Raw genomic sequence first — 27,368 nt, 5'->3', positions numbered from 1 at the left:
AACACAAGACCAACTGGGACAGCATCAGTAAAATGTGTGTATTGATGTGTGTGTGTGTGTGTGTGTGTCTGCATGTGTGTGTGTGTGTGTGTCTGCATGTGTGTGTGTGTGTGTCTGCATGTGTGTGTGTGTGTGTGTGTGTGTGTGTGCAGGCTGCTGGGCCTGGGTCTCCAGGGGGCGGTGGTGCGCTCCCAGGACCTGTCTTACCTCATCCTGCTGGTGGCCAGGAACCCCCGGGGTCAGAGTCTAGCCTGGGGCTTCGTACAGGAGCACTGGGACACTCTGGTCCACAGGTAGGTACACACACACACATACACACACACACATGTTTGTACACACACTCACACACACACCAGTGCTGAGTCTCTAGTTCTGCTTCAGGTTCCAGCTGGGATCCTTCTGCATCCGGAACATTCTGATCGGAACCACGTCTCATTTCTCCTCCCCAGAGCAGCTAGCCCAGGTCAGACTGCCTCACACACACACACACACACACACTGCTGTCAAACATGGAAACAGCTGTGTGTGAGCCCCGTGTGTACAGCATGATGAGTGTGTGTGTGTGTGTGTGTGGTTCCCTAGATGGAGTCGTTCTACAGGTCGATCTCAGAGCAGGCGTCCCAGCTGAGGGCCACGCAGGTTGCCCTCGACAACGTCCAGAAGAACGTTCTGTGGATGAGGAGGAACCTGGACCCTCTCAGAACCTGGCTGCACCTCCACATACACTGAGAGGGGGGGCGGGGGGAAGGGGGGAGGGAGGGGAGGGGGGGAGGGAGAGAGGAGGAGGGGAGGGGGAGAGAGGGAGGGGGAGAGGGGAGAGGGAGGGGGGGAGAGGGAGGGGGGGAGAGGGAGAGGGAGGGAGGGGGGAGGGGGGGAGGTTTGCATATTTGTTGCTGTGTTGTTTTGTGCCTGCGTGTTGTGTTTGTTTTTCAATCCCGACTTGGCCGGTGTTAGCACTAGCAGAAACATGAATCTTTTTGTAATATTGTACATTTCAATTCAGGGACTCACAATGTATTTTTGTTGGATTAAAAATATGTTTGGTAAGACTGTGTGCTTGATAATGTCTGTTATAATGCCCACTCACAAACAGATACACTGACAACAACCGGCCAGTAGGGGGAGCTGAAGGGATGGAGAACATCGTTCTTTCAATTTGGGGAAAATTGTCCCTTGTACCCTGCCTCTCAAATTGAGTTCAAATTGAGAACGTGTGTGTGCGCGCGTGCCTACAGAAGACAGATAGACAGACAGACATGCAGTGTGTAGTATACCCTTGCTTAACATGCCACATGCCAGTCTAATGCTGAGTGCTGAGTTGATGAATTCCGTTCATAATCGTCTCAAATTGAGGTCAAATGGTCAGTGAGTGAGTGAAAAAGAGTGAATGAAAGAGAGAGAGGGAGAGAGAGAGACAGGGGTATAAAACTAGGTTTTTGGCATGCCCTTACTCATCCATAGACAATGTGGCATGAGGATTGGACTCTACATCTGGCCTCACCAAGACAAAAATTAAAGTCTTCATATATTCAGCTAGGTAAGTGTGTGCGTGCGTGTGTGTTTGTGTGTATTTTACTATTTTGTAAGTATATTTTTTATGTCTTTACAACTCACCTAGCCCGCCTCCACCCTCCTAGCCCCGCCCCGCTCCGTTACTGCATCCGCGTCCAATAGAATCGCGCCTCATATTTTGACGGAAAGCTGTCAACAACTAGTCCAGGAGGGAGGAAGTTCCTGTTTGAATAGTAACTCGATATTGGTTACGTTTTTATTGCTCTCTGTAATAAGTTTGCTTTCTTAGATTTGCAGTTGTATTTAAACTGCCAACGACATGGACTGATGGAGAGTAAACTTGTGGCTGCGAGCTGGTATCAAAGTTAGCTGGCTAGCTGGGCTAGCCTCACTCTGCTCCTACGGACTCATTAATTTTTATTGCTAACACAACATCACAGCCCTGGTCTGGATAGCAGGGTTAGTTATAGTTCGTTTAAAATCCTTGTCCTGTTGGACGTTAATCTGGACGTGAACAGACCATCCAGGCGCCAGCATGGATCCCTTCGACAATATCAACAACGGTAAGGAAGATGGCTAGTAGCTAGCTAGCTAGCTGGCAGACTTTCTTTGCAGTGACAGTGGAAAGCTAACAGCTAGCACTAGCTTGGGTCGTACTAGCCAGATAGCCAGTTGACCTGCAGGATGACATTCACTTGGGGACAACGCATTCCTAGTGTCGGTCCCCCGTCACGTTAGGGAAGGCCTTTCAATGTATGTATGACTGCTAGCTTTAGGTTGACTTCAACTGTTTTATCCTCGGTGTCTCGAACGACCCACTTTTAGCCAGCAAAAAAACATGAGAGAACTCAATTTCCAGAGCCTAGCATTAAAACTTGTTCTTTAGTAAATTATTGGCTACTTGTCTTTGATTGTCTTGATAAGTCTGGCAGGTTAGTATCTGCAGATTTATAGACCTCACTATTGTTAACTTATTGACACATAAAGCACTATACACACATACGCGCCCAGAACTGTGCACTGGCTACCAGCTGCCTTCCGAGGTGTTTGTTAGCTGAAGTCTCGCAGATCTTTTACTCGGCCCTAAACAAACTGACTGTGTTAATTCGATATCAGAACTTCGTACTGCCTGTTCGTGTGATAAGACCTCCAGGGGCAGAGGGTTTAACTAGGGTGACCTTTATCACTGGGCCGCTCTCTGTCTCTCTCTCTCTCTCTCTCTCTCTCTCTCTCTCTCTCTCTCTCTCTCTCTCTCTCTCTCTGCATCTCTCTGCCCCATTAAAGAGATACATCTGTGTATTTATCTCTAGATAGACAGACAGAAAACAATTTGACAATAAAACAGACTCTAAAGTATGTGTTTAGACACTGCGACAAACCACATCAATGTTAGGATTGAAGTTCTGTAGACTAGAGCAACAACAGGAAGAGAATGTTGCAACTGCAAGGAGAGGAGGTGTGGAGGAGGGAGAGGGGGCGTGGAGGAGGGAGAGGAGGTGTGGAGGAGGGAGAGGAGGTGTGGAGGAGGGAGAGGAGGTGTGGAGGAGGGAGAGGAGGTGTGGAGGAGGGAGAGGAGGTGTGGAGGAGGGAGAGGAGGCTCAGGCTCACACAGGCCTCAGTGTTGTCCCCCAGCCAGGATGGTGAGGAGAAGGGAGGTGTCTGAGAGTCACGCGCTGGCAGACAGCCTGATCACTGGGCTGCTGTCTACGTTTACAGCCCACTTCTCTTTCTCTGTCTTCACAGAGCCAGCAGCTGCTGGGATGAAAGGTTGAGGAAACCAGGAAGTAGTTGTCTGCTTATTGTAAGCAGACTCTCTGTAGCCTGTCAGTCAGTTATCCAGTAGGTCAGTTATCCAGTCAGTCAGTTATCCAGTCAGTCAGTCAGACTTGTGAGAGTTTGGGGCTTGATCAAGCAGAGATCTGAGCAGGAAGTGAAGGCTGTATTACAGCTTCCTGCTCTTCTATATCTCTCCTGTCTTCAGCAGCCACATCAACACGGTGTTCTCACCGAACCAGTCCTGTTGGTGTTAACCCTCCCTCCCTCCCTCTCTCTCTCTCTCTCTCTCTCTCTCTCTCTCTCTCTCTCTCTCTCTCTCTCTCTCTCCCCCTCTCTCTCTCTCTCTCCCCCTCTCTCTCCCAGACCATGCCTCTCTTCCCAGGAACATGATAGAGAACAGCATGTTTGAGGAGGAGCCAGATGTTGTGGACCTGGCCAAAGACTCTGCTGCATTCCCGGTACTCTACATCCTCCTGGGGTGAAACACGACACAAAGCACAGCAGGGGATCAGTAGTGTCACGTCTCAGTTACTCTAGCGCATAGTACAGTACAGCAAAATAAACATCATATCACAGGCGCAACATCAAACAACTCCATAACCTGTAAGTGTAGAATGATATCCTGTGTGTGTGAGGTCACATCCTGAGTGAGGTCATATCCTGTGTGTGCAGGCATTTCCTGCTCTGGAGCCGGAGGAGGTGGTGTACGAGCCCCGCAGCTCCCGGCTGCTGGTGCGCGGGCTGGGGGAGGCAGAGCTAGATGACGAGGAGGAGGACTACGAGTCATCGGCCCGCCTCCTGGGCATGTCCTTCATGAACCGTAGCTCCGCCCTCCGGGCTAGCTCCTCCCCCTACACAAGACAAGCGCTGCCCAGGTAGGGGTGTGGGTGTGTGAGTGTGTGTAGGCTAACTGGTGCTGATGCTCTCAGTGATTAATGAGGTTATTCTGTCATAATGACACTTTTTTTTTACACGTGTGTGTGTGTGTGACAGGTCGTGCTCCCGGCCCTCAGGTCGTACCGTGGTGGTATGTGTGTTCATCCTGGTGCTGCTGGTGTCCATATCCATGGTGCTCTACCTCCTGCCAGGATGCACCTTCACCAAGGTACCACTGTGTGTGTGTAGTGGCTCATATAATGTTGAGAATTTGAGCATGTGTGATTATTGTGTCATTATTCTGTCTTTCCCTCCCTCCCTCCCTCCCTCCCTCCCTCCCAGGCTGGTTGTCATAAGTCCAACTCCTCCACTCCCATGGAACTGGTGTTTCCGAAGGCGACCAATGGGAAGCTGTTTCCCTGGACAGAGCGCCGCCTCCCAGCCAGTGTGCGACCTCTGAACTACGACCTCTCTCTGACCCCTAACCTCACCACCATGACCTTCACCGGGCACGTCGTCATCACCATGGCGATACAGCACGACACCAAGCGCATCGTCCTGCACAGTGCAACTCTCAACATCACAAAGGCAACCTTCAAGGTAGGGGCGTCACCATGACAACCCTGAAGATGAGGATATGACTTTGATGGAGTTTAGAGGACATAAGAGGAAGAAGAGAAGGTGGAGAATAGGAGATGGAAGAGGAGGAAGGGAGGAGAGGGGGGAAGTAGAGGAGAGAAGGAGAGGAGAGGGGGGGAAGTAGAGGAGAGGAGGAGAGGAGAGGAGAGGGGGGGAAGTAGAGGAGAGGAGAAGAGGAGAGGGGGGAAGTAGAGGAGAGAAGGAGAGGAGAGGGGGGAAGTAGAGGAGAGAAGGAGAGGAGAGGGGGGAAGTAGAGGAGAGGAGGAGAGGGGGGAAGTAGAGGAGAGGAGGAGGAAGAGGAGAGAAGGAGAGGAGAGGGGGGAAGTAGAGGAGAGGAGGAGGAAGAGGAGGAGGTAGAGGAGGTGAAGGAGAGGGGGGAGTAGAAAAGAAGAAGAGGAGGAGGTAGAGGACTAACTTCCTGTGTGTCCTCAGCTGGGTGGGGTGGAGGCGATGCAGGTGGAGGTGCTGGAGTACCCTGCCTGGCAGCAGATCGCCGTGTCCTTCCCTGAGGCGCTCCGGGCTGGACAGACCTGTGAGCTGAGCCTGGGCTTCTCCTCCAGCCTGTCCCACGCCTACGACGGCCTCTACAACAGCTCCTACACTGACCAATCAGGAGCCAGGAGGTAGGAACGCTGCTCCTACACTGACCAATCAGGAGCCGGGAGGAAGGAACGCAGCTCCAGAAGCGCCTGCTGAACTCTCTGACTCCTCCTCTCCCTCACTCCCCCTCTCCTCACTCCCCAGGGTCCTAGCTGCCACCCAGTTTGAGCCCCTGGCAGCCAGGAAAGCCTTCCCCTGTTTTGACGAGCCCTCGTTCAAAGCCACCTTCCTGATCCGCGTCATCCGAGAGCCAGGATACATCTCCCTCTCCAACATGCCCAAGGTAGCACACACACCCACTTACACAAACACACACACCTAACTCTCTCTAGCTTGTCTAAGGTGCCTGTCACTTCCAGTCAGTAACCCTGCTGTGTGTGTGTGTGTGTTTGTGTCCAGAGTAAGACCAGCGTGCTGTCGGGAGGGCTGCAGGAGGATGAGTTTGAGAGGAGCATGAACATGAGCTCCTACCTAGTGGCCGTGATCGTGGCTGACTTCACCTGCGTGTCCCGCAACGTCTCCAACACGCTGGTACCTGAGCACCTGTCTGTCTGTCTGTGTGTGAGACCTGTCTGTCTGCCTGTGGGACCTGTCTGTCTGCCTGTGGGACCCGTCTGTTTGCCTGTGGGACCCGTCTGTCTGCATGTGGGACCCGTCTGCCTGCCTGTGAGACCCGTCTGTCTGCCTGTGAGACCCGTCTGTCTGCCTGTGGGACCCGTCTGTCTGCCAGTGGGACCCGTCTGTCTGCCTGTGCGACCTGTCTGCCTGCCTGTGGGACCCGTCTGTCTGCCAGTGGGACCCGTCTGTCTGGCTGTGGGACCCGTCTGTCTGCATGTCGGACCCGTCTGCCTGCCTGTGGGACCCGTCTGTCTGCCTGTGGGACCCGTCTGTCTGCCAGTGGGACCCGTCTGTCTGCCTGTGGGACCCGTCTGTCTGCATGTGGGACCCGTCTGCCTGCCTGTGGGACCCGTCTGTCTGCCTGTGGGACCCGTCTGTCTGCCTGTGGGACCTGTGTATATTTGCCTATTTTATGTGTGTGTGACCTGTGTTTAATTGCATATTTGATGTGTGTGTATGTTTGTGTGTGGCAACTGTGTACATTTGACAAGTGCATATTTGCATATTTTACGTGTGTGTGTTTTTCCTGAAGGTGTCGGTCTACTCTGTTCCTGATAAGAAGGAACAAACACACTTCGCTCTGGACACAGCCTCCAGCCTGCTGCTGTTCTACAATTCCTTCTTCGACATCAACTACCCTCTGAAGAAGCTAGGTGAGCACACACAGATCACACCCTCTGACACACACACAGACCCCCTCCCCCTGAGCTGCTGTTGTGTGTGTGTGTGTGTCCTACAGACCTGGTAGCTATCCCAGACTTCCTGGCAGGGGCGATGGAGAACTGGGGCCTGATCACCTTCAGGGAGACCAGCCTGCTGGTGAGGAACCAGTCCTCTCCTCTGGACAAGCAGCTGGTCGCTTCCGTCATCGCCCATGAGTTGGCTCACCAGGTAGGGGTGTGTGTGCAGAGTGTGTGTGTGTGTGTGTGACTGTGTGTGTCTAGAGCAGGGGTCACCAACACGGTGCCCGCGGGCACCAGGTCGCCCCCAAGGACCACATGAGTCGCTCGCAGGCCTGTTCTAAAAATAGCACAACTCACCAGTGAGCTAAAGGTAAACTGAGCAAATTTGTTATTTCAGAATCTCAGTGTATCAAACTGGTAGCCCTTCATATGACTCAGTACCCATGAAGTAGCTCTCAGTTTCAAAAAGGTTGGTAACCCCTGGTCTAGAGTGTGTGTCTACAGTGTGTGTGTGTGTGTGATGGAGACAGTCGGGTGATTGCGCTGCCTTAACGTTTCCATGGCGCTGTGTGTCAGTGGTTTGGTAACCTGGTAACCATGCGCTGGTGGAACGACCTGTGGCTGAACGAGGGCTTCGCTACGTACATGCAGTACCTCTCCCTGGACAGACAGCTCCCCCAGCTGGACGCTGTGAGTACTGCAGTCTCACACAGTCATACGCACCCACACACATACACCTGTCCCTGACATGGGTGGTGTTGGTTGCCAGGGTAACGTGTTCCTGAAGGTTCGATTGGAGGCCATGGCGAAGGACGCTCTAAACTCCTCCCACCCCGTGTCCACCCAGGTGACCTCACCTGAGCAGGTGGAGGAGATGTTCGACTCGGTCTCCTACGAGAAGGTACTGCACGCACACACACACTAGCACACACACACAGACGTACGTACGTGTTCCATAGCTCCGTGTGTGTGTGTGCAGGGCGCCTCCATCCTGCTAATGCTGAACGCCAGCATGCCGGATGGTCAGTTCCGAAAGGGCATCATCCAGTACCTGTCCCGCTACAGCGGCTCCAACACTGTCACCGACGACCTCTGGAACAGCCTCACACAGGTGGGCCGCGCTAGGCTAGGCTATGTTACGCTAGGCTAGGCTATGTCACACTAGGCTAGGCTATGTTACACTAGGCTAGGCTATGTTACACTAGGCTAGGCTAGGCTATGTTACGCTAGGTTATGTTACACTAGGCTAGGCTATGTTACACTAGGCTAGGCTATGTTACACCAGGCTAGCCTAGGCTACACCACTCTATGCTAGGCTATGCTCGGCTAGGCTACCCTACTCCGCAACACAGAAAAGTGTACTATCTGGTTATGCCCCGCCCCCAGGCTCAGGTCCCCGCCCCCTCCGAGAGCGTGTCGGCCATGATGAACACCTGGACGCTCCAGAAAGGCTTCCCATTGGTCACAGCCACCCTGCAGGGACGTAATCTGACCTTCACACAGGAACACTTCCTGCTGTCTGCAGACAACAGCACACAAACCTCCAGGTGAGTTCACACACACACACACGTGCGCGCACACAAACATGGTGTGTATCTTGAGCTGTGCTGTGTGTTGTCTGCAGCCTCTGGCACATCCCCATCACCTACGTCAGTGACAACTGTAGCTCCGCCCCCAGCTGCAGTAACATGTTCATGCTGAAGAACAAGACAGGTAAAACTTTGACCCCTGAACTCTGACCCTTTACCCATGAAGCGAATTCATCTTGTTCGAAGATGACTTCAACTATTTTGTGTGTGTGTACGCCTGTGTGTGTATGCCTGTGTGTGTACGCCTGTGTGTGTACGCCTGTGTGTGTGTGTGTGTGGGCGTGTGCAGCCACGGTGGAGCTGCCCTCCAGTGCGTTGTGGGTGAAGCTGAACTACAGGAACACAGGCTTCTACATGGTGCAGTATGGAGACCAAGGCTGGGCCCGCCTCACCCACGCCCTGAGCGCCAACATCAGCACTCTCACTGACCAGGACCGCGCCTCGCTCATACACAACATCTTCGCCCTGTCCAGGTGTGTGTGTGTGTGTGTGTGTGTGTGTGAGTGTGTGAGTGTGAGTTGATAGAGAGGATGAGAAAGAGAGTGAGATGTAAGTGCATTGATTTATCTCTCCTTCCTTCCTTCTATATCTCCATCCTCTCTTACTCTACTCTCTCTCTCTATCTCCCCCCCCCTCCCTCCTCCTCCCCCCTCCCTCCAGACTGGGCCGTGTGACATTCCGGCAGGTTCTCAGCCTGATGAGCTACGTGATCAATGAGACGGAGACGGCGCCCGTGCTGGAGGGCCTGTCTCAGCTGAGCACGGTGTACCACCTGCTGGACAAGAGGCAGGAGCAGGGGCTGGCCTCCCGCATGAAGGTACACACACACCTACACACACACACACCTACACACACACACACCAACACACACACATACACACACGTCTACACACAAACTAACAACTGGCTTTTTCACGTTTGACTTGTGTGGTTGTATGCCCCCTGTGCAGGGGTACATCCTGGAAGTGTTCAGGCCGGTGATGGATGGACAGGGCTGGGGGGAGGAGGTGAGCGTGTCCAGGCAGGAGCAGCGCTCCGCCCTGCTGGAGGCTGCCTGCGCCCTGGGCCTCCAGAACTGCACCCAGCAGGCTCTGCTGCTGTTCAACCAGTACAGCGCCCCCAACAGCACCACCCGGTACTGCGCTCTGCCTGGAGGGAGGGGATCTGGAGGGAGGGGATCTGGAGGGAGGGGATCTGGAGGGAGTGAGGGGATCTGGAGGGAGTGAGGGGAGGAGTGAGGGGATCTGGAGGGAGGGAGGGGATCTGGAGGGAGGGAGGGGATCTGGAGGGAGTGAGGGGAGGAGTGAGGGGATCTGGAGGGAGGGAGGGGATCTGGAGGGAGTGAGGGGATCTGGAGGGAGTGAGGGGATCTGGAGGGAGTGAGGGGATCTGGAGGGTGGGATCTGGAGGGTGGGATCTGGAGGGTGGGATCTGGAGGGAGGGGATCTGGAGGGTGGGATCTGTAGTGATGTGTTGTGTGTGTTGCAGTATCCCGGGGGACCTGCAGGGGGTGGTGTACCGCGCGGGCGCCCAGACGGATGCAGGCTGGGACTTCCTGCTGCAGGCCTACGGACACGCCTCCGACGCCGCTGAGAAACGCAGGCTGCTGAGGGCCCTCGCCTCCACCCAGGACGCCCGCCGCATCGTCTGGTGAGGGGCGTGTGTGTGTGGTGTGTGTGTGTGTGTGTGTGTGGTCCTTCATCACTAACAGCTAAGTGACCTCCCTCTCCATGCAGGGTTCTGAGGGCGGGGCTACTGGGCCAGGATATTCAGACACAAGAGCTGCCATTGGTCGTCAGCGCTGTGAGTGACGGCTTCGCCGGCCACCTGTTCGCCTGGGACTTTGTCCAGCAGAACTGGGACCAGCTCTTAGAGAAGTGAGTCCCTCTGCTAGCCACTCTGCATCACTGCGCCTATGGGACATGCATTTATTCACTACTAACTGATTGTGTGTGTGTGTGTGTTGGTAGGTTTCCTGTTGGTTCTTATGCCATCCAGAGCATCATCAAATCTACCACCTCCCAGTTCTCTACACAGGCACATCTAGAGCAGGTACACTGCTGTGGTGTGTGTGTGCGTGTCTGCCTTTACCTGTGTGCCACCTTTTAGATGGGGGTGTGTGTTGACCTGTGTGTGTGTTTGTGTGTGTGTGTGTGTGCAGGTCCAAGCCTTCTTCTCCAGTCTGAAGCAGAAAGGCTCCCAGATGAGGAGTGTGTTGGAGGCGACAGAGACCATCAGACTGAACCAGCGCTGGGTGGACCGTATTCTCCCCACACTGCAGCGCTGGCTGTAACACACACACAGACACCGATACACACACACACACACACACACATACACACACACACAGATACACACACACACAGATACACACACACACACACAGTGGCCTGTTCTGACGGCAGGAGTGTTTGCACTATTGTCCAATCAGACTCCAGCTCACGACGTCGCCTGTCATTTAGGCCACTCCCCCTGTGCGTTTGGTGCAATCACTGTACAGACCCCCCCCACTCCCCCCCAGGGCCTTGTACAGTTGTAATTAAGATGTAAATACTCTTTACCTGCTTCTTATTGTCTGTGTTGGTTTTTCTCTTCTGTTAAAGGTAGCTTTCTTCTTTGTGTGTTTTGAACATAGTGTGTTGATGACGGGAGATCCTGGCCCTGCTCTGAGCGCAGGGCTGCTTTAATGAATGTGTGCTCTAGAAGGGCAAAGGTGTGTGTTTCTGAACCAGGAGAGCCTTCTAGCTGTCGGCTAGCCTGTCATGTTGCTACGTGGATGAAAAGCTTGAAATGATTATCACTGGCGTATGAAGGTACACAATGAATTATGAATGTACAGATCTTCCCTTTCCCCTGAACTCAGTTGGAGTTTAGCTTTGAGCCAAGCTCAGGTTGGCCTGTCCAAACACTTATCTGTCCAACTAACTCCTCGCCTAGCAACCCTCCCTTCTCCTAGCAACCCCCACCCCCCCAAAAGGTTTCGACCAGATCAAAGGTCAAACTCTACCACTCTCCTCCACCTGTGATTGGCTGGATGGGACGTCGGCCATCTTGCTCCAGCGTGGTGTACTAGACTCCAGCTGTCCGAGCCGCTCGCAGGTGTGTGTTCAGGTGTGTGTTCAGGTACAGAACCAGGCCCTCTGTCTCTCCCTGCCGGCGCAAGTTCCAACGTGTGTGCTTTAGTTATTGTAACAGGTCTGGGGATTCAGAGAGGCGTTCATGGGGGTTGGTTTGACAGTATGGAGGTGAATGTTGTAGCTGTGGTGTACTCCTGCTGTAGCTGTCTGTCTGGATCATGTGAGGACAGATGGGGCCAGAGGACCTGTCTGTCTGTATCATGTGAGGAGAGACAGGAGGCCAGAGGACCTGTCTCTCTGCTCTGTATCATGTGAGGACAGACGGGGTCAGAGGACCTGTCTCTCTGCTCTGTATCATGTGAGGAGAGACGGGGTCAGAGGACCTGTCTCTCTGCTCTGTATCATGTGAGGAGAGACGGGGTCAGAGGACCTGTCTCTGCTCTGTATCATGTGAGGACAGACAGGAGGCCAGAGGACCTGTCTCTCTGCTCTGGATGGCACTGCAGCAGGGCTTGAATCGTCCTCACTCCTCATGTCAACACAAATATGAAATAAAGTTGTTTTTTTTCTGATCTGTTCCGTGCTTCTGTTTTGTTGACTCCAGAAGGCTTCACAGATCGTTGAATGTCTACTATTATGTTTACTATTCTTTTCTCATAAAAGACGTTCATTTAACGGATGCTTTCATCCAAGGTGACATGCCGGGGGATTTGAATCTACAACATCTTGATCTGTTGTGAGATGCTCTAACCACTGAGCTACACCCACCCCAGGTTTCAGACTTTCTGAGGTTCCTGACAGGACTGAGACGTCCACCAGGTGTCTCACCTGCTCACGGGCGCAGCAGGAGCCACAGGCTCTGTATCGTGTCATCAGGGTGGGCGAGGACGCCTCTGAAGAGACTGCTTCTGGGGAACTTCTTAGAATTCGGAGAATGCTGTCAAAGTACACAAGGAAGGACTTCACGTGGTGTGATTTATGGTGTTCCTTAAAAGATATGCGGGCACTTTGTTCTGTATGGACACTGTCCTAGATTATGAGAGATTGTGTGTGTGTGTGTGCGCAAGCATGTTGGGTGCTTGACAGGTTTGTGTCGATTTGAGTGCTGTGACAACTTCCAGGAATAAGGTTTTCTGAGTGTGTTTTAGAAAAAATATAAACTTTTAATGTATGTCTCCTTCATATATCACACAGTAAAATGATAGATTCACTGATGGTAGCATTTCAGAAAGACAATGTGTGATATGTCCTACTGTGTAGACTTCTTTCTAGGTTACTATAGGTTATCACTGCTCTCTCTCACACACATACTCACTGACACTGTGTGTGTGTGTGTGTGTGTATATCTGACATGTAGTGCAGTAATCTTTATTCCGATCTGTTTCGGGTGCCTGCTTGTCGCTGAGTTCATTGTCTCCCTCCCCACCCTCCTCCCCACCCTCCTCCCTGCTCCTCCCTTCCTCCAACATCTCCATCTCAAAACAGAGTTCCTCCTTCTCTCTCTCCTCCTTTCTCTCCTCTTCTTCCCTCTCCTCTATCTGCTTCTCCTCTCTCTCTTTCTCTATCTGCTTCTCCTCTCTCTCTTTCTCTCTCTCCTTCTCCTCTCTCTCTTTCTCTCTCTGCTTCTCCTCTTTCTCTCTCTCCTTCGACTCTCGCTCTTTCTCTCTCTCCTTCTCCTCCCTCTCCATCCTCTCGGTCTTGCGGAGCCTCCAGAAGAAGCCCAGGTTCTTCTCCGGGTACGTCACATTGGCCAGCGGCAGCTTGAAGATGCTGCTCGACTCCGTGGTGAGGAGCAGGAAGGTCAGAGCCGACAGACAGAAAGGCCAGGTGCATGCTGGGAGCCCGAACTGAAAACAGACACACCACACACACATTAAGAAGAGATAAAGGAAGGTTGTGTGTCTCCTGTGAGTGAGTGTGTGTGTGTGTGTGTGTGTGTGTGTGTGTGTGTGTGTGTGTGTGTGTGTGTGTGTGTGTGTGTGTGTGTGTGTGTGTGTGTGTGTGTGTGTGTGTGTGTGTGTGTGTGTGTGTGTGTGTGTGTGTGTGTGTGTGTGTGTGTGGATGAGCACGTACCCTGGACATGATGTTAGCAATGGCTGAGCCCAAGTAGGCGCAGAAGAAAGCTGATGGGGGGGAAAGACAGAGACCAGGTCAGAGAGGTCAGAGAGGGGTCGGTATAGGGTCAGCGTGAGGTCACAGTGTGACTCACCACAGGTGACGGCCAGCAGGTGGACCTGCCATGTCAGACCGTAGAACATGCCTCCGATGGCGATGCAGGCCAGGACACAGTTGTACCCCCACAGGCCGAAGTAAATGTCCTCAAACGGAGCCGCCAGGGCCAGGCCTGATGGTAACACACATACACACACACTTCTGTAAGCTGTTTTCTCTGATGAGTGTGAGATTGTGTGAGTGCGAGAGCGTGTGTGCGCACAGGTGTGTACCTGAGACCATGCCCACTGCGGACCCTATGACAGCATGAGCGCAGGTGATGGGTGAGGAGATGACCAGGGAGAGGATGAAGAGCCCTCCAGTCCAGGGGTTATCACAGCCATACACCTGACCGATCCCCACAGGCACTGCTCTGAAGAGCTGGGGGAGAGAGAGAGAGAGAGAGAGAGAGAGAGAGAGAGAGAGAGAGAGAGAGAGAGAGAGAAACTTCATCACAGATCCATCCTCGCAATCACAACTGTCACTGTAAACCCGATGCAAAATCCCAAATCATTTCAAGTTTCTCCCCGGCCTGAAAACATCACCACGCACACACACACACACTGACCTTGGCCACGTCCAGCTGGTCCCAGGATATGTTGGCCAGCTGGGAGCGAGGCTGGATAAGCACCTGGGGGAAGTGATGGTTGTAGTGGCCGGTGGCCACCATGTGCAGACACACCAGGATGTTGAAGGGCAGAGTGAACACAGGCAGGTCCCAGCGACTGTTTATGGAAGCCAAGGCACTAGACAAGATAGGACTGAGAGAGGGAGAGGAGGATGAGAAGAGGGGGATGAGGAGAGGGAGGGGGGTGCGTCAGGGGAATGCACACTTGTATGACACTCCCACATATCTCTATATCAGATGTCACACCTGTTGGCCTGACCTTCGATAGCTCAGCGTGACACGTGTTTAAGGTTAACTTCCTGACTGAAACATCCTGGCTGCACGCTCAATGTGGAATGTGGAACGGTTACTGCAGAAGGTCATGACCGGCAGGTGACCAGGTACAGGATGCAATTTAATTTTCTATTTCTTGCATCCAGATCAGATCAGGCTGATATCTCAGTCTTCATGTGACTTTTCACAAAGCTTTTCATTGTACTTGTATACTTGTGTATCCTGTACATATGACAATAAACTTGAAAAAAATTGAATTGAATTGAATTGACTCAGAGTTTAGAGACGGGTTAACGATTCTCCCACACCCAGACCTCCTCCTTCTCCTCCTCCTCTTCTTCCTGCTCCTCCATGGTGACCTCCAGCCGAGGTCTTCAGGTTGGTTCAAGGTACACCGAAGTACAGAAGACCTGAGCCTAATTATCTCTGGAATGCTCATTCCACACATGCACACATGCACACACACACACACACACAAACACACAAACACACACAATCGCTGTAGATAGACCTACTATCTCTACATCCCTTCCTTTCATAAACACCATATTCTGTGTGTGTGGGTGTGCGAGTAAGTGTGTCTCTGTCCTTTCTGCTTCTCTACACCAGCGTAACGTACGAGAGGGGCGTGGCTGTGGGGAGGCGTGGCCTATCGCCTGGTGTCTCACCCCAATGATCACTAGAGCGTGGTGACCATGACGACCTTGTAAGTTGGCGCCATCCGATCGAGGGAGTGGGGCGAACAACATCGCCAGTGTATATGTAAGATCGAGTCTCAGACATGACCAGCGGTTAGATAAAACCAGCTTCTCTGCATGGCATGAGACTGGTATCAGAGGAATGACACCCCTAGCAGGTCAGATATGATCTCCACCTCCGACACAGTCATGAATCATCAAACTAGGTCACTTACAAACTGCACTGTCACTGTGAAACATGCACCACACTCCCCGGGAGAGACAAATCAGTAATTTAGCCCCTAACTTAAAGGTCTTAAATCAGACGAGCATCGTCAGCGCCTGAGGTGTTTTCTTAATTTGATGAGCTGGGCGATAAGAGATGCGCTCGCACTTCCCAGGTAATGACAATGTATCTGGGATGTTTTCACAGAGAGCAGCGATTGGTTAAGAATAGGGGCGGAACACTGAGTTGGGGGGCGAGGCTGTTTTGCCCAACAACAGATATGACACACACATATATGTATACACACACATACGTACATACAAACTCACCAGGCCATGGACATGAAGATGTTGGGCAGCAGTAGCCACCAGTACCAGTTTCCTGCGTTGGAGAACACAGCCATCAGCAGGCCCACCAGGATCCCGTTATACCCATACAGACCTGCAGAGATAGCCCCCCTACACACACACACACACACACACACACAGACACACACACAGGCACACACACACACACACACAGTTAATGAAAACCGTTGACCTCCGTCTCTTGAGAATGTCTAAGAATGTTGAAGGGGACAGCCTGTTCTTTTGGGGAATTGTTATGTTGGCATGGCACACACACACACACATACACACACACAAACACATACCTGTTCTGTCTGAGTATGAGAGCAGAGATGGTGGCGAACAAAGTCCCGGTGAAGCCGTTGAGAGCCCACCAGGGGTTCTGCAAGGCGAGCCCCGCGAAGATGATCACCCCGCTCAGGGGGTTGTTCACAAACATCACCTGGGCAGCCCCACGAAGCACCCAGTCACACAGCTGCAGCAGGAAGAACTGATCTGGGGGAGGCAGGGAGGGAGGGAGGGAGGGAGGGAGGGAGGGAGGGAGGGAGGGAGGGAGGGAGGGAGGGAGGGGGGGTCTATGGTCAGTCAGTGATGTTGGAATCACTAGACTTCACGCGGTTTTAAGCTGATAATAACAATCTGTTTATCAGTTTATCATATGATTTTATCTTCTTGGGTGTTTGGTTTTTGCATTGTGCCGCTGGGCTGGGAGCGTTGTGTGTGTGTTTGTTCTGCCGATTAAAAAGACTCATGAAAGACTTTCTGCCAAGGCCTTATGACCCTATTGTCTTTTCCTCAGCTACGAGGCAGACCCTCCCTGGCACTGCATTGCAGTCCCTGTAGGCGCTGCATGTGTCTGCCAGGGGGGACGACTCCTTCTCTTACTCTTCATCCACTCCCCGAAGGCCTCCATGTCTCCTGAAAAGTAGGACACTCCCTGGAGGATGTGTCCCCAGGCCCTGCGCCAGGCCTGCCCAGCCGGGGGCTTCTCTCCCTGGGCCGGGCTCCCCTCAGGCCCCCCTCCTGCCTCTGCCTCCAAGTCGGACATCAGGGGCTGCAGCTGCAAGAAGTGCTGCTAGGAGGAGAGAGATTCCCAGAGATGAGGAGCGTGACCCGACAACATGTCGTCATAGAAGGAAAAAATAAAGTCCCAGCCTGGTCTAGTCCAGTCCAGTCTTACCGTAGTGTGAATGTTTGGGGAGTGTCCTAGCCAGGAGGGAACGTTGTACCTCAGGTTGTTGTCTGGGCTGTCCTGGAGTGAGAACAGAAGACGGTTTTTGTATCTTTTTTCAGTCAACCTTTAATTATACAGGACAATTAAACAACAAGGTTAGATAATTTACAAAAATACAAAGAAACATGAAGATGTCATCATTAAACATTGAATTCCTCTGTGATTTAAACATCGATCAACTCTTTCAACTCTACCAAGCGTAAATAGATCAAGTTTAATATTTTTCAAGAGAGAATTCAAGAACCATGGAACTAAGTAACTGAAACGTTTGCTCATAAGACCTATCCCAATCCTCTGCACTGTTAGAAGTCAATGAAAATGAGAGAGTTAGTTATTGACATACACTTATTAACTGACCTAGACCTAGTCGGGTGACTGTTATGTCATTCCTGTGTGTAAAATTGCTGCGACACAAAGCCATTTTCATTTTTTTTTTTTATGGACTTGTAAAATTTCAGAGGAAATATTCCAGAGTAGGAAGTATATGCATTACTGTTACTTAGATATGTCTTATACATACTGTATGTATAGAGGTCTTTCTTGTCTCCTCATGCTTGGCTCCTCCCTGCACCTCGTGACAGACACAATCTGAGATGTCTCTCACCTGAACAGTCATTAATTCATTCGACGGTATTCCTTCAACTAAAACCACTGACCATAATTACCTTCACAGTCTACAAAGCAGGGAGAGAACACGAAAACTAAACCGTCACAACTTCAAAGTTAAGGTTTGCCTTACAAAAAGTTTGTAGACTGTAACTGTGCTGCACCCTGCCCATCACATCTAGACTTGGTCATCTACTGGTTTCTACCAGCGTCTGTATCTGTAAGAAAGGCTGGTGGGATCAGCCAATAAAAGACCAACTACGCTTGTCAACAGATTTGTATCAGTTAGTTATTAGAAATGACGGTGGTCTTCTGCAGTAATACCGCACTAAGTTTTCTTTTTATGCTCTCAGTGAGCAATCTTTAATTTAGCAAAGTGGTGCGTTCATGATAAAAGTAAGATGTTTAGTTGTTGTTCTTAGTCCTCTGATAGTTGAACCTTATTTTATTCTGTAAAGTTTATAAATAGTCCAATATAGCGGTCAGAGCATTGTGTATGCCTATACTGCGATGTGGAATGTTTAGTTTCGTTTTCGACAGTGGTTGGATTTTATTAATATAATGTTAATAGAACGTATAATATTTGTTTAATTATGATAGCATTGGTAACATATTATTTTTTTGTATTTCCTGTAATATACTGTGTCGGGAGTGTCTACGTTCTGTGTTGTTTCAGCACCACACTACAGAAACGGAAAACTGCTCATTTCTTAGCAATAAATGATTTACATTTAGTCATTTATAGGGGTGTAACGATACACTCAGCTCACGATATAATACGTATCACGATACTGGGTGTACGATACAATACTTATCACGATATTTTGAACAACATTTTAAATGAAACTGAAATTCAATTACCAGATTTATTTCCAAAACATTAAACATTTTCAATAATTTTCTTTGTTGTAAATACAATTTAGTTAAGTCACTTCAAGGATTTCTGTGAATGCAATGAATGCACACATGAAGCAGGTGCAGAGTAGGTTGCGAGCTGGTAGCTCAACCAATAAGATCAAACGGACGTCATATTGTAAAAATATTGCCATAACTGTACGATACATATTGTAAAACATTTGTATTGCGATATATTGTTCTACAATATATTGTTACACCCCTAGTCATTTAGCAGATGCTTTTATCCTAAACGATTTACAAGAGAGAGCTTTACAAAAGGTGCATAGGTCAATGATCATAACCAACAAGATAGCCCCAAAAACATTGCGGGTAGCCAAAACATGAAGCATACTTTGTGAAAAACAAATAAGTGCCAATAGGTAGAAACAGAAGAGCATGTAGTTAAACAAATTTCAATTAAACAACATGATCCTCGAATGTGCTAAGGTGTACCTGGAGGAAAGCAAGTAACAATAATATAATTCACAGCGAGTACAAGTAGTTAAATCAGTTACAACTGACCACAAACAACTGATCAACAAAAGAAAGCTGTGTGTAAGAGTTCTAACAGACACCCCTGGAGCGAACACCAACCAGCTCTAGTTATTTCATTTCTCACCTACAGTATCTGTGTCTGAGTCTGTCCCTGTGGTAGGTGGGTTTACCTGGGACTGGAGTGACCCAGGCATATGTCCCAGCAGGTGATGGCAGGTCCTGTGTGTGTCCGCGGTCGTGTCAGAGTCTTTGGGAAAATCTCTGCTTTTATATACGACAACAGCTCCTCCTCTTCATCCTCCTCTTGTTCCTCACAGAACTGATTGAACTCATTGAAGTATGCACACACACACACCACACACACACCACACACACAGTAACCACATTCCATGGCACACTGCTGCATTTGTTGCAGCCAAGTGTTTGATCACCCTGCTGTACTGAACCTTTTTTCCAGCCTAGCTCCTGTAGAGACATCCTGTTGCTGGGAGACAGGAAGACAGACACCCATTTCAAATGAGAAATGTTTATTTTAAAAGTGTGCTTTGATAGGGTGACCATATTTGAGTTTGTGAAAAAGAGGACACTGTGGACACGAAGGGAGATGTAAGGGCCTAATAGTTTGTGAAAGACCCAGAGAAACACAAATATCCGACAAGGCAAAAACCCGGACAATTTTGGAATCCCTGCCGGACGCATTTTTTAGGTCTCAAAAAGAGGACATGTCCGGGTAAAAGACGACGTATGGTCACCCTAGCTTTGAGAAACTGCTCGCAAATCCTTGGTTTGAGTTTCCCAGACATCGTTTAGTCGTTGAAGCACATTTAGAGTTATAAAACAGTCCTTCTGCGATGCTGTAATCACCACCACCACCACAGATAGTCATCGCTAGACAAAAACGAGGCAGGGCATATCCTAGAAGTTTCCTCAGGTGTAGAAGCAGCAATGCTGGTGGGGGTGAGTACAGGGCAGGCAGTCATACTTTCTAAATGCATTATTTGTGCGTCACTTTGTTATGTCACTAAAAATGCTAATGTGATACGTAGAATTCCAGGTGACAGTGACACTGTGACAGACGCAGGTGTCACTAGACGTATTTCGTTACAGAATACATGCCCACAAATGTATTTTGTAACGTATTCCTTTACGTTACTCAATCTGACTAACGTATTTTGAATACTTGATGTACTTGGTTTACTTCCACATTGAATTGCATTTTATAAGTGCAGTAATGCGGCCATCAAATCCTGCTTACTAAACTGCATTTCCCGATAACGATGGATCTTAGTTGTTACGAGGGTTCTAGCAAAATAACGAACCATCGTTATTTCTTAGGTGCGTTTCGAACTACTTGAGTGGATGAGAGGCATGCTTTGGCCATCCATGGTTCGTGAGTTTGCATTCCCCGTGCATGTGATGGCCATGCATTGGCTTAGCCAATAGCATTGCAGAAGGACAGAACGAGTGGCAATGACATGGGAGCGATAGATGTAGGCCTACTTGTGTTCGTACAGTGTAGAAACCACCAGATAGAAGTTCTGGGAAATGCATGGAGTTGCCTTAATTTATTTGGAGAGTAAATACTCTCGTGAAACAGATAAGTATCGTAATGTAATCCATTGATTTCAACAATGTAACTGTATTCTAAATACCAACTATTTAAATTGTAACAATACAGTTACTCGTCATTTGTATTCTGAATACGTAACGCCGGTACCAGGGCCGGATGCAGCCTGCTTTGACTGGGGGTGCAGTGAGTTGCAAGAAGGAATACAACAAGCCTGTCGTGAAATGCACCCTCCTCTATTGTCTGTTCTGTATATCCCAGCATCAAATGATTCTTTCTGTACACTGAGGGCACTAGTATGAGTAACCACAGTAAGTTTCAGGCATGTAACACTTTTCTAGTCAGAGTTAGCAGGTGGTGCATTTCATGGCAAGAAGGAATACAACAAGCCTGTCGTGAAATGCACCCCTCTCTATTGTCTGTTCTGTATATCCCAGCATCAAATGATTCCTACTGTACACTGAGGGCACTAGCATGAGTAACCGCAGTAAGTTCCAGGCATGTGACACTTTCCTAGTCAGAGTTAGCAGGGGTGCATCAAGCCTGTCGTGAAATGCACCCCCCTCTATTGTCTGTTCTGTATATCCCAGCATCAAATGATTCCTACTGTACACTGAGGGCACTAGTATGAGTAAGCACAGTAAGTTTCAGGCATGTGACACTTTCCTAGTCAGAGTTAGCAGGGGGTGCATTTCATGGCAAGAAGGAATACAACAAGCCTGTCGTGAAATGCACCCCCTTTATTGTCTGTTCTGTATATCCCAGCATCAAATGATTCTTACTGTACACTGAGGGCACTAGTATGAGTAACCACAGTAAGTTTCAGGCAAGTGACAATTTCCTGGTCAGAGTTAGCAGGGGGTGCATCAAGCCTGTCGTGAAATGCACCCCCCTCTATTGTCTGTTCTGTATATCCCATTATCAGATGATTCTTACTGTACACTGAGGGCACTAGTATGAGTAACCACAGTAAGTTTCAGGCATGTAACACTTTCCTAGTCAGTGTTAGCAGGGAGTGCATTGCACTTACATCAAATGGAAAACAAGGCCTGCCATGAAATGCTTTCCCCTGCATACGTTTCTTCCCTTCTACTCCAGCATCATGTACATTTAATAGCATACATGTAATACCAATACATGTGTATGTATAGGGTGGACAGGTCTGAAATCAGAATAGTCCATGGTAGGTGTGGTATTATTATGTTTTATTTTTTCATTTATTTCATTGACTTAAACAATAAGAGTAATATTTCCTATCTTAAAAAAGGATTTGATGGTGAGAACATTTCTTTTGATGTTGATACTTAGTTGATACATCGTTTTTAGTACTTGTCTTTTGTAGGCTATAGGCACGTGAACCTTTGGTACCTTTTCAGGACAGCTGATAGCCTATTCTGGATCAGAAGGCTGTTGTTTTCGACCTGTCTGAGTAACCCACCCTACGCGCAGGCTAACTGCATTAAAATCGCATGCCTTTGAACCTATACATTAGCATGAAGAGCCATGTGAAATACTGTGGTGCCAATCCAGAGAGCCATGCATCGGGTGATGCAACACTGGCCCTGGCCGGTACATGTATTCCGTTACTCCGTAACACTGCCTGTTGCTGAGGTTCTGAAAGGTGGCTTCGGCGCTGCTGTGATCAGAGGACGTGTAATACTGTCCTCTAGTGGACGGAGGAAGGACGTGGCCCCTTCACGCACTCCTCCCAGCCCTGAATTCAAACCCTTCAACGGGCCCAGTCTGAACCATCCAGAGACCTCCATCCCTGTACATTAGGGCTATGCAATACCCACATTTTAAAGCCTGCATACAATGTAGTTTGACCGGGCATGTGCGTTTAGTCAAGTACAAAGTCTGCCGTAATTTTGTCTGTGGTCTCTGGTTTATATAGATGCTTTCATTCTTGCAAACCAGCAGATGTCAGTGTGCTCTACGTTTTCCTATTTTTTTTTCTTTACGGCACAAAGGATAAGCTTCAGACAGTATCGTCCGCCCATTCTTAGCGTCAGACACACGTTGTTTTACAACTTAACTTGGGATAGTTGACCACCGCCTCCAAGATGGAGGCTTTGGGGGGCTACCCTACGAAGACCACGGCCCCAAAAGCACGAATGTTTACCGTTCTTTTTAGTCTGATGGTCAGCCTGGGGTGTCTGTTTCTGCTACAGACCAAACTTGCCAAGTCAAGAAAACCAAAAGATTTATATTCTTTCGAAGTGAAGGACGCGAAAGGGAGGACAGTTTCCTTGGAGAGGTACCGAGGAAAAGTAAGTCCAGATCAGCGTTTTACAGTTAACTTTAATAATTCAAGTTCATAAGCCAATTGCGCACACACGTCAAAGTCGGAGACTTTTTATTCATATTTGTGATTCATACAATCAAATGTTGTACAATTATTTTGTGTTACGCAGGTTTCCCTGGTTGTAAACGTGGCAAGTCATAGCGAACACACTGAGCTGAACTATCGCGCACTGCAAGACCTCCACAAGGAGTTGGGAACATCGCATTTCAATGTGCTCGCTTTCCCCTGTGGACAATACGGGGAAACAGAACCAGGGAACAGCTACGACATTGAAAGCTTTGCCAAGACCACCTACGGCGTAACGTTCCCCTTCTTCAGTAAGATCAAAATATTGGGTTCCGACCCCGACCCTGCGTTTAAATTTATCACAGGTAAGCACTTCTCTAGGGCAAAGGAATCAGTTCACCTTGACGGAGACAGCGAAGGCGGATGCTTACCTAAATGTCACACATGGAGTTTCCAAATTCTCACATTTTCTTTCTATCCCAACATACAGATTCTGTCCAAAAAGTACCTCGGTGGAACTTCTGGAAATTTCTCGTGAATCCAGAAGGGAAGGTGGTGAGGTTCTGGAGACCTGAAGAAAACATCCTCAGCGTGCGTGAAGAGGCAGTATCTCTTGTACGAGACATTATCCTGAGGAAAAGAGTGGAGCTTTAGCACTTTCTTGGTATATAAGAACTGTTGAGATTCTTAGGTAGCTTCCAGTGTGCAAGTTGAAGAATGAGAAGGACCTCTATGAACACAATTAATTGTTTCCGGTGACTCATGGTAAGGAATCTAGAAATTATTATGATGATGGATAGTGTTGTCAGATTAAATGGGGCTATAAGTATGCTTAAATGTTACTCTGGCGATTAGTCCATCATCAGTAACCACTGGCCAATCTGTGAAGTTTAAGATGCGTCTGAAAGTATTGTGTCAATTCCTAACTGATGTTGTTTCCTGCTGCGTCAAACTGCACACAAGTATTTGTCTTATCTTGTGGCCTGAGAACCATTGTTTTCACCTGTCATTTATATGATATATGATCTGAACAGTTACAACATTATTTGGATAAACATGGTAGTTAAATAGTCAAAGCAGACACTGTTTTACCGTCAACAAAAGCCTTTATTTTATACATACACCTCCAGCAATATTTCTATAGATTCACCTCCTGTTCCAAAATCAGCTGACTGGAGGAAAGTTTTATACTGATGTCAGAGATGATTCATTGTAGTCCTTCAAGACCTGTGAAAGTTTTTTATTAAGGACATGCTTACAAAGAGTAAACCTGCTTCTTATAATCTGTTCAGATGTTAAAAGCCATGTGTACTTATTGATGATTGTGTATCAGGCTTATGTTGCAACTGTGCCGGTAGAGTATAGAGGATTTTTGTTTTTGTCCCAACTCTTTGAGTTCAAAGCTGTTTAGCTGGTGAACATCTTTTTTATTGAAAAAAAACCTTTTGGATACAAACGTGGAATCTTTTTGCTCAGAGCCTCTCAGACACTTCAACATACCTGAACACTTTAAAACACCGCTATAGAGAGATTAATAAACAAAGATTCATTTAACATAATCTAAGTCACCCGCTAAATAAGAGTAGGCCTATTAAAACAACTGTTTAAATAATAAATGTACTTGGTAACTGAGTGGTTCAGCAGCTTGTGTACCCTGGTTAGAAGACCTCTGGATGGGTATGGATGTCATTCCTTGCCTAGGTATGGAAGCATGTGCAGCGGCTAAACGGAGAACAGCCAGCTAACACGGCACTGCCAAACTGAGACACAGATCTGCTCTGGACGCTTCTCTGGCTTTAAACAACAACATTTTAGTTTCACAGCTAGCAATAGTTGACTGTAAACTGTTGTCATTGTAAGCATTTTTAGTTTCCATGGGCACAAACGGTAGATGAGATGGCTGGTATAAATACAGATTGGTCCTTGACTCTGACCGCCAAACTATAGGCTACTTCTCATTCGCTATCTTCTGCATGCTGTGCTTTCTACGCGCTATTTGGATCACTTTGGATAAAAGCGTCTGCTAAATGAATAAAACATAAATGTAAATATAACTACAGCCTAGATTCCCATATGTAAACACAGGCAGCTGGACGGCAGCAGCAGGTAAACTGGCAAAGAAAACAAACCAGATAACAAGACACTGCCTTCCAGACACCCAGGACAGGGACACTTCATATAGGAGGGTATTTTACATTAATTTATTAAATTGAGAGACAAAGTCATTGGAGTTTCACCAGTCTGAAAGAACCATTTGGACTATCCGTTGCTATTTAATTAAGCATAGGCCACACCTTGGATACTGTGACAGTTTGTGGTTCTCAATAATACACATTTCCTTATACTGACGGTGTTTTGAGAGCAAAAGAAAAAGCTGCAATCCTTAATTTGTCAGTGGAGTGGGTGAGAGGTTAGGTAACAGCTGTAGTGTCAGCTGAAATGTATATAAACCAGCTAACATTACACTGCCTCATAACCAATCACAGAGACAATATATATCTCAGCCAACAGCGGTGGACACACCAGCACATCATGCAGACCACTTTTTTCTTCTCAGTTTGGTCAATGACGTGTTTAACGATTTATCATATATATCCCAAATAATTGTCACATGACTATAACTTCTTCGTATTCTATTTTCACTGGAAAATCTTACCATTCTATAGAGCCTTCGAACTGACAATGTTTCCGTAAAATCCCCGTGATGTTTCCTTGGACACCAAAAAAACAGCCTGAGTCTTAAAAACCTGTTAATTCAACAGCCTGCTGCAAACACACCTATCCTCCGGTTTTTATTCTAAAACAGGACTTCCGTGTAAGTTTCCACTACAAAGCCTAATTAATAAGAAACTAGATAGAGACATACATCGACCCAACTCGCAGCGAAGTCCTCACTTAAGGGCAAGCACACCTGTTATAGACTCCTCTGTCCGGCGTCCATAAATACACAGCAGTCGCGGATGCTGGGGCGGGAAGCGGTCTGACCAATACAATTGGATGGTTCTGTATCGGAGGTATGTACGGTTCACACACGGAATTCAGCCATTTAAGACGTTAGTGGTTCCCTTGGCTACCAAATGTGGATACACTAGCCTACTTAACAGTAATTAATCAAGACAAAGCAGCACAAGGCGCGGTAAAGTTTATATAGCATCGGCGGGTTTGGGGCTGGACTGCAACAAGCGGGAATATGTTAACTCTGTTGGGATTTGACGATAGTTTATAGTTTCTATGCTCTTTTGTAGCAAGGACCTGCATTGTAGGTTATTCTAGGCTACACGTTAAACTGGCCTTTCCAATTGAATATAGGCCAATATGATTTAAAGAATTAAAGCATTAAGTGTATTAAAATAGTATTAATAACAATAATGCCAAAAAAATAGGCTCATAAAACAAGGACAATAATCGCATATGAAATAGCAATGTTGCCTAATAAGACTATATATAGGGCCTATGGCATATTAACCTATAGGCTATTATCAATAATAACAGGCTGCATCAATTTCTTAACAGGCTATGTTTATTGTTGTTATTATTATTATAATTTTAATGTAGATGTATTCTTCTTTCTTGATATAGTCCTAAACCTCCAATATATTTTTTTACCACCGCACGTTTCCCCCGCCCTGCATGAGAATCACCGAATGGCGCTAAAATGGGTTAACGGCGCGAGAAGGATTTATCCTCGCCACCTGCCATTTCCATATGCGCTCGCGCCCCTGCCCCGGCTCCGCAACAGGTGCACTCAATGAGCGATCTGAGAGATGCTGTTGCTTAATGTTGTCATTAACCCAACCAACACACATGAAAAACTCGTCAAAATGCTCTTGTAGGACTGGTTTGGTGTACGCAACCCATGTCCTGTGTCTTTTATGAATAATTATATTGTTATCTTGTGTTCAGGGGAGACACTCCTCCACGGGTCCTGGCCTGTGTTTTGACTATGTCAACTTAGGAACGTATTTATCCTTTTTCAGTTTGGTTTGGTGGTAACGGATTACTCTTAAGCTGCTCCTGTCGCGTGTTGTTAATATGCACGGTTATTGTTCCAACAGTCAATGAGAAACGTATTTGTTTGGAGAGCGGTTATGGCTACAAGTGGGTGTTAAAACAAGCTGACGTGAAGATGGGTGCTTTAAAGGACTTCATGGCCATGCTGAGAGCAAACGTCTTGCTTCACTGAAGCAATTAAATATATTTACAGTTTTAACTGTAACTTAATTAGACTACCTGTTCTTATTTAATTAGGCCTAACGTTAAGGTGAGGTTTAGCTATGGGCCCAAAAGGAGGCGTTATAAGGAAACAATAGGCTATCGTAAATCCTGACCTCAAAAACACTTCGACGGTTGAGACTGGGTTGGACTGTTTTACAGTTGGGTAGAGCTGTACTCATATTCTATAATCCCTATACCCTTGAATGTGAGACGTTTGTTACTCATAGCACTAATAGCTAGGCTACACTAACCCAAAGAAGGGATGGGCTGTTTTTATAAAATATAGCCAACGATTCTAAACTACTAACCTA

The 27,368-nt window shown here is 48.2% G+C and overlaps 3 protein-coding genes across 8 annotated transcripts; 2 read left to right on the top strand and 1 right to left on the bottom strand.

The window, feature by feature from the left end:
• The first annotated feature begins 1,674 nt into the window (after window positions 1–1,674).
• lnpep (leucyl/cystinyl aminopeptidase) lies at window positions 1,675–11,945 on the top strand. The gene is made up of 22 exons (XM_062451445.1): window positions 1,675–2,075; window positions 3,652–3,746; window positions 3,961–4,163; window positions 4,282–4,393; window positions 4,507–4,764; window positions 5,236–5,426; window positions 5,548–5,686; window positions 5,803–5,934; window positions 6,554–6,674; window positions 6,761–6,912; window positions 7,281–7,394; window positions 7,474–7,605; window positions 7,684–7,815; window positions 8,091–8,251; window positions 8,329–8,417; window positions 8,583–8,766; window positions 8,954–9,110; window positions 9,244–9,428; window positions 9,782–9,943; window positions 10,030–10,170; window positions 10,264–10,345; window positions 10,455–11,945. Exons 1-22 carry the CDS (start codon window positions 2,048–2,050, stop codon window positions 10,584–10,586), a joined length of 3,102 nt encoding a protein of 1,033 aa, XP_062307429.1. The 5' UTR covers window positions 1,675–2,047; the 3' UTR covers window positions 10,587–11,945.
• Window positions 11,946–12,510: 565 nt separating this feature from the next.
• slc14a2 (solute carrier family 14 member 2) lies at window positions 12,511–19,252 on the bottom strand. 6 transcript variants are annotated; one of them, XM_062451731.1, is made up of 10 exons: window positions 19,135–19,252; window positions 16,913–16,984; window positions 16,618–16,807; window positions 16,038–16,227; window positions 15,715–15,843; window positions 14,150–14,342; window positions 13,815–13,962; window positions 13,580–13,714; window positions 13,444–13,493; window positions 12,511–13,217 (listed from the first exon to the last, which is right to left on the bottom strand). In XM_062451731.1, the coding sequence occupies exons 1-10, from the start codon at window positions 19,156–19,158 to the stop codon at window positions 12,657–12,659; spliced, it is 1,692 nt and encodes a 563-aa protein (XP_062307715.1). In that variant the 5' UTR covers window positions 19,159–19,252; the 3' UTR covers window positions 12,511–12,656. The 6 variants fall into 6 exon arrangements, with proteins under 6 accessions (XP_062307715.1, XP_062307716.1, XP_062307718.1 ...); XM_062451732.1 differs by having other exon boundaries at window positions 16,618–16,804; XM_062451734.1 differs by having other exon boundaries at window positions 19,089–19,197.
• A 2,915-nt stretch (window positions 19,253–22,167) lies between these two features.
• Window positions 22,168–24,474, top strand: gpx8 (glutathione peroxidase 8 (putative)). The gene is made up of 3 exons (XM_062451716.1): window positions 22,168–22,801; window positions 22,946–23,207; window positions 23,333–24,474. The coding sequence occupies exons 1-3, from the start codon at window positions 22,595–22,597 to the stop codon at window positions 23,494–23,496; spliced, it is 633 nt and encodes a 210-aa protein (XP_062307700.1). The 5' UTR covers window positions 22,168–22,594; the 3' UTR covers window positions 23,497–24,474.
• Window positions 24,475–27,368: the final 2,894 nt, after the last annotated feature.

This window comes from Osmerus eperlanus, chromosome 25 (assembly GCF_963692335.1).
Source record: "Osmerus eperlanus chromosome 25, fOsmEpe2.1, whole genome shotgun sequence".
NCBI classification, from domain to species: Eukaryota; Metazoa; Chordata; class Actinopteri; order Osmeriformes; family Osmeridae; genus Osmerus; species Osmerus eperlanus.
This window is presented reverse-complemented; position numbering and strand designations above follow the sequence as displayed.